Source organism: Leptonychotes weddellii, chromosome 4 (genome assembly GCF_054177405.1).
Source record: "Leptonychotes weddellii isolate Sample4059 chromosome 4, ASM5417740v2, whole genome shotgun sequence".
Classification (NCBI taxonomy): Eukaryota; Metazoa; Chordata; class Mammalia; order Carnivora; family Phocidae; genus Leptonychotes; species Leptonychotes weddellii.
The window spans coordinates 156,570,621-156,577,713 of NC_138372.1; the positions used below are offsets into that span (position 1 = coordinate 156,570,621).

General features: G+C 42.0%; 1 protein-coding gene across 1 annotated transcript in view; it reads left to right on the forward strand.

Moving 5' to 3' along the window:
- The first annotated feature begins 227 nt into the window (after positions 1-227).
- FER1L6 (fer-1 like family member 6) overlaps positions 228-7,093 on the forward strand; it is a 144,035-nt gene continuing 137,169 nt past the window's right edge. Inside the window, exon 1 of the mRNA XM_081816510.1 lies at positions 228-365. Within this exon, the coding sequence (XP_081672636.1) occupies positions 343-365 (23 nt within the window). The 5' untranslated portion in view covers positions 228-342. The remainder of the gene's footprint in view (positions 366-7,093) is intronic.

Sequence of the window (7,093 nt, forward strand, 5' to 3'; positions counted from 1 at the left end):
GATAGTCTTACCATATAATTCTCAGAAGAACAGGAGTTTGAAGCTTGAAGGCATTTAGCCCTTAGTCCTGTCACTGAAGGGAGTGGGAGGGGGCGTGGCTAGGAACCCTGACAGATTGATCTCTCTTCTTGGGACAGTTTGCCTTTGCACCTTTGATTGTAATAGGTAACATGATGCTCAGAACAGTGGTGCACACCAATGAGTGTTGATTCAGCCACACCCCCAAATAGTCTCACATCAGATTACTCTGAAACTCAGAAGCTTATATCCAGGATCTAGATACAGCCAGACACCAGGATTTTGCTGGGTCCCAGCCCAGACAAGCCACTAAGAAGAGGAAGAATGGAGAAACCATCCAAAGCCAAGTAACATATTTCCTTCTCCTAATAGGAAGGCTTCTCTGGGTGTGGCTAGAGCCAAAGGGCTGAGAGCTGGGGACAAGGGTCTCCCTTCAAAAATCCTCAAGGGTTGTTAACTAAGACTTAAGGTTTAGTAGGCGAAGGTCATGGGCCAGGAGGGATGGTGTGTTTAAAAGAAATACTTTCCCCTTCTGATGAGAAAATATATTATTCATTGTAGAAAATTTAGAAAATACAGAAGCTATGGGGATTTAAAGAATCCCTCATAATACAACTGGAAATAACCATTGTTAACATTAAGACAATTTCCTTAATTCCTTGAGCTGGACTATAAGGGGTTAATATTAAATGCTTTCATTTTCTGAAACCAGGGCCTTTCCTTACTTAATTGCACTAACCTATTAAGCCAGCTGAAGTCTGGTTTCATTTTTCTCTCTGGCCATCTCCTTCTGCTTCAGACGCTCTTCTCTTGGTTTGTAAAGTACAGACAAGGTCTTTCCAGTTGTTTTGCAAGAATGACGTCCATTGGCCTCATTCATAGACTTGCTGAAGGAGCTCCTCTGGGGCTCAAATTGTACCCTTGTGACCATGGTGGCCTTGGAGGTTAGTCGTGTGGTTCAGAGCAGACCTTGGCTTTTCATTTTGTTTGGGGCTGGATAAATGGGGTCTGGGCACATTTGTATTTTTCATCTGCAAAGTGATTTGGTAGAATTACATGGGTATGTCATCAGCTCAGACTGGGGATGGGTTTGGGGTTCTGGTACAGGATTGCTGCTGAATCATTTTTAAAAATTCAATCATTTGATAACTATTTCTGAGGATAGTGCTTTACTAGGCACTGGGCTCACAAAAATGCATCTGAACAGATTATTTTCTCAGTGTGCTTACAGGTAAGTATTGATCAATAACAACATAGGTGATTATGATTTGGGTGTTATAGGTATTGGGATAGGGGTCTGCTCAGGGTACTGGGAGAGCCCAGGTAGGGAGAGATATTTCATCCACATTTGGGGAGATCAAGGAAGGCTTCTTAGAAAAAGTATGTCTAAGCTGAGAAATGAAGGATGAATAGGAAAGAACATGCTTGAATGTGGAAGTAGAAGTGAAGGTGAGGGAGAATCTTCCAGATAAAAGGAACAGCTCAAGAAAAGGCCGGGACGTGAGAAAGCATGACGCATTTGGAAATGACATAGTCAGTAAAGTGTCTACAATGTCCATTTTGCATATTTTGCAAGCAAATGTCTTGGACAATAATGTTTGCTTCAAGACTGGCCTGTGTTGATCTCTGGTGGCACATTTCCCTTCCTCCCCAAGTACAAGTGCCACTGGTATTCTGAAGAGGATCAGGGTCAAGGCCACCTTCCTCAGGAAGTCTTCCTGGATTTCCTCTGGTGGATATAAACTCTGCTTCCTCTGAATTCCACAGAATTCTTGTCCTCTCTGAACTTTACACTTTATATAACAGCTCCTTACAGATGCTTCTCCTGCCTTAACTATGAACAGATTGAAGCCAGGGACAGTCTTCTTGCCTTTCAGAATCTTACCTAGTGCCGAGAGCAAAAATGCACTTAAACAACATGTGTGTATTCAGAGAATTCTGGGTTCATGACTAGAACTGGTCTTTTGTGTTGTGTTATTGTGTCTCATGCATTTTTTTTTTTTTGAGATTTTAGCACATTTTTTTCCCTCGTTGCAATTATCTTTTTTTTCCTCCAGGTGTCTGCCCTGATATCCTACCACAGTTAGGCTCAGGATAATTTTCAGAAGAAAAGAGTAGCATTTGATTCTGTTAATTCATGCAGATTGGATTCATTAGGATGAAGGTTTTAAGTGGCAGTACGAACAGTGCCTGGAGTGGGGGCTCTGCTAGGAGCGGACAGAGAGCAGAATTTCTCACATGGGTAGCAACCCATCTAGTGTTGCGGAGGGTCTATAGCAAGGCTTATAGCCAACCATTATGCACTTGTATGACTGCATTCATTGTTAAAATAATGAAATAGTTTCATACCTATAGTTGAGGAGCTCTTATCCTGAGCCCACCGAGTGCCCTTCTGACACCTGGGATCCACTCACATCCAGTGATTAATGGGTTACTGCCTGGCATAGTGGGAGGTCTCCAGGATCCTACACCAGTGCCATGATGGGTGGTATTTGAAAGGTCAATTCCCAAGCCATCGATATTTTGACTATAACTCCTGATGATCAAGTATATATCAGTGATTTTGAAGTATTTCCTCCTGAAGAAAACAGGGTTTAGGGTGCATTTTGGATAAAAGAAAGCTGATCAGGAAACCATACAGGGTCCAACCACTGACTTCATCGTTCACCCACTATATCCCATTAGGCACGTCACTTCACGTCTGCTTCTCTGTTTTCTTGTCTGTAAAAGAGGGAAAAGAATATATTCTTATATCCATCCACCCATCCATCCATCCACTCACTTATCTATCCAACAAACAATGGTGCCAACCCTAACCAGGAAGTGTTGCCTAATGGGGACCAGACAGACATTTGGGGAGTTCTGTTTGGGAGACTAGTCACACGTCTAGTTTTGAAGGTCAAACAAGACATTGAAAGTGAAAGCCGTTAGAAACTGTACAGGACTTCACTAATGTGTATTGTTACATCAATAGCAGCATCAATTCCTTGGTGTGTACTCAGAGAACAGGCTAGGGCATTTTTGTGCAATATAACATTTAGTAAGGCCTGTTGGCTCTTCCTTTATTCATGGCATTTGTATAAATCCTGCAGAGTTCAAAAAGGACTGTGCATCAGTTTCCATTTACTGGTATTTGTTGAGAGCCTCTTTGTTCCACATGCTAGTTTTATCCAAAACAAAAAGAGCTTTACAGTTTGGGCTGAATGAAAAATAATATACAGCCTTTATAAAAATGTAAATCAATATAGGAAAGGATATAAACAAAAGTAAAATTAATGCCAAATCCCACCTGACTATCTTTTTGATGAAAAATTCCTTTGGGAATCTTTCTGTGCATTTTTTTTTTTACATAAACTGCATCATATTATACTTGCTGTTCTGCATCCTACTTCGCTATGAACATTACCAGCATACACTGAAAGCGCTCTTATCAGGTGGGTGATTGAAAAGAAGTATTTAGCATTAAAAAGTGCTGTGGTCCCTGAGGTTTGTTTCATCACAGCATTCTAGAATCCGTGTGTTGAATTTTTTTCTTGCATTTTCTCCCTGACCTACTAAAGTTTATGTTTAGGTCTTGTCTGGTGGTATTTTCTCAATTCAATAAGTGCATACTTGCACTGTCGTTGTTGATGAGCACATGGGATCCCATTGTATGCATACAATTTATTTGTTTAGTTAGTTCCCAGTTAATGGATTTTTGAGTTATTTCCCATTTTTGACTAATAATTCCATAATAAACATCCTTTTACATTCAACTTTGCCCGTTTGCAAACTTTTGCAATCCCACCTTAGGATAAATTCCTAGAAATGCGAAGGCTGAGGTCAAATCTCTCTAAGTTTTAATTCATAGTTGTTTCGGGGGCTATTAAGGGACAAGAGGAGTGTTTGTTGTGGAAGCTGGAGGTTCAGCTGGGGTGGTGGCATTTAAAACTCACGGCATAACCCAAGAACAGAGCAGAAAGTGTTTAGCAGAGAGCTGAAGAGTGAACACTGTTGAGTGAAGGGGTCACTTACTATTGGAAGCAGTTTCTGAGAAAGTGAAGTGACCTTGCTTTGGAGTCCCTGAAAATAGCCTATACCCTCATCAACGAGTGTATCTCTTAGAGAGAGCCCAGCCTAAAAGCAGAGTGGGGGACTAGCTTCTTTTCAGTTCAACAGATATTTCATGAGTACCCCTTGGGTGCCAGGCATGGGATAAGGCTCGGGCATCAAGGGGCTCTCATTCAGGGAGAGACAGACAGTGACCAACAGGAGTGGCAGTTCAGAGTGGATGTGCTCTTGTGGAATCCCGCTCAAGAGGTGGCACAATGACCCTGGCTGGACCGAGGGGGTGTGCAGGTGGAGAGAACACTTCTCACGAGGTGGTGGTTGAAACATGAGCAGGCAACTAGGGAGCAGCCCTGGAAGCCTCAGCTATACAGAGGCTGGGAGCTGGGAGAGTGGGGCGCCGTGGTCCAGCCCGACAGGAGCACAAAGCACAGAAAGGGAGGTTGGTCCTTAGAGGCTATTTCCCACACCTGGCACCATCTACCTTGTCTTATCCTCTGGACTTCCTTCCTTCCTTTGATGGGCCAGGCTGGGCTTCCTTGTGGAGAGGATTTGTTTTGCATCTACTCTTCATGTAAAATAAAAATGTCCAGGCAGCATATGGTAACTGTCAATTGTAGAACCTGGTTTGCTTCAAGAGCAGTTGAGCAGTTGCCATTTGAATAGGTCAAATACAATTGAATACAGGCCACTTCATATGCTTCAGCTTAATACCAGGCTTCCCTAAGGTCTGGCAAAATTCTGAAAGTACTCCTCAGTGCAGAAAAAGATGAATTATGATTAGGAGAAGCCTAATCTACTATTTTATATTCTTTTTACAATCAGATATCCAGGCATAGTGATGATGATGGTGGTGGTGATGATGATGGTGGTGATGATGATGATGGTGGTGGTGATGATGATGGTGATGATGATGATGGTGGTGGTGGTGATGATGGTGTTGGTGGTGATGATGATGATGGTGGTGATGATGATGGTGTTGGTGGTGATGATGATGGTGGTGGTGATGATGGTGATGATGGTGGTGGTGATGATGATGGTGGTGATGATGATGATGGTGATGATGGTGATGATGATGGTGGTGGTGATGATGATGGTGATGATGATGGTAGTGGTGGTGATGATGATGGTGGTGATGATGATGGTGGTGATGATGGTGGTGGTGATGATGATGGTGGTGATGATGGTGGTGGTGATGATGATGGTGGTGATGATGGTGGTGGTGATGATGATGGTGGTGATGATGATGATGGTGGTGATGATGATGATGGTGGTGGTGGTGATGATGATGATGAGAGCTTAACTCTTGTGGAACACTTAACACATGCCAGATCCTATGCTAAGCACTGCCCATGCATTATTTCATTTAATCCTCCCAACTATAAGGTACGAACTAGTATGATCCCCATTTTACAGATTAGAAAACTTAAATTTGAGATTAAGAAAATGAAAACATTCAGTTAATCAAAATGTTAAGTTAATCAAGACACTCAACCAGACTACCATGAAAGGATAAAGTCCTGGTGCTCAGAGGCAGCCATCATGTATGAAGTAATTTTTTTGCTATGCCACTAAAATGGTACTAGTTATATACCACTCCTGGGAGAATTGAGAAAGTCGCACAAGTCATTTTATGTGTCTCGTGGTTTTGATGAGGAACACTGGACAAGAAAGGCAGCTAGATCATGCAGGCACCTGTTCTTTCCTCTCACTTCTGTGTCCCATTCTTCTAACTGTTCTCTCACAGCCATTGTCAAAACTGAATGACTGTGTGATATGGTGCTTTTTAGTTGTTTTTTTTTTTTTGTATGCCTATTTGTTTATATAAGATAAACTTTTGACTTTGATCTAAAATTCAGTGGAATGTCTAAGGTTCAATTCTCTAGAAGTGAAATCTTTAGGTTGTTTTAGTTATATGCTCCATTACTGTTATTTGTTATTAATAAGTTATATTCCTCTTTTAAGGTATTAATATATTTGTTAGGATATTGGTTTGGCTGTATGTAATAGACACTAAGAATGGTGGCTTATACAGATAGAAATGGACTTCTCTTTCATGGAATAGTTAGGAGAGAGGCAGTGCAGGGCTGGGATAGCAGCTCTGCTCCATGAGGGTGCCCAGGGACCCTGTTTCTGTCTCCCTTGGAGCTCTGACATCCTGACAGTGTTTCACTCATCTGCAGGGTCTGCTGAATTATTCATGTTCCAAGTGCAGAATGGGGGAAAAGACCCTTGCCTTTAAGGATGGAGCTGGGTTACAACATTACATTCACGACCCTCCTTTTGACTAAAGTTAATACATAGCCACACTCAGCTTCAAGGCACCAGGCTGCAAGGGGTGCTGGGAAATGTAATTTTGTAATATCTGTGGCTATAAGCCTAGCTAAAAATTGATTCTATCACTATGAAATAGAAGGAAAAAAGGATAGCAGGGACAGTATTCAAAAATAGAGCTGAACAATGATGAGAAAAAAATATATAAATAGAAGTTTTAGTATTTCTTTCTGCACTGCAATGGATGGTTTTGCCCAAACCCTGGAGTGTATGTCTTCTTCCTTGGAAAACATTGCCCTGTAGGGTTGCCTGATTTTCCAACACATTGGAACGCCCTCTCTGAAAATAATAGAATGCTGTTCTTAGAAACATAAACTCCAGGACTGGGTACATTATTTGTGGGGTCTAGTGCAAAAGAAAATATAGGATCCCTTGTTCAAAAATGATTAAGAATTTCAAGATGGCAAAACCAGAGCAAAGAAGTCAGCATGGGACTTGTCTAAGAGTGTGGCACCCAGTGCAACTACATAGGTCACATATCCGTGATAAAGCTGGCTCTGCTCAGTAACTACTGAGGGGTGGCAGGAAAGGTGTTAAAGTTCCCACTGACTTCTTCATTGGAAAAATGTCTGTTCATGATATGAGGAATTCTTAATCGCAGGAAACAAACTGAGTGTTGTTGGAGTGGGGGGTGGGGTGGGAGGGATGGGGTGACTGGGTGATAGACACTGGGGAGGGTATGTGCTCTGTTAAG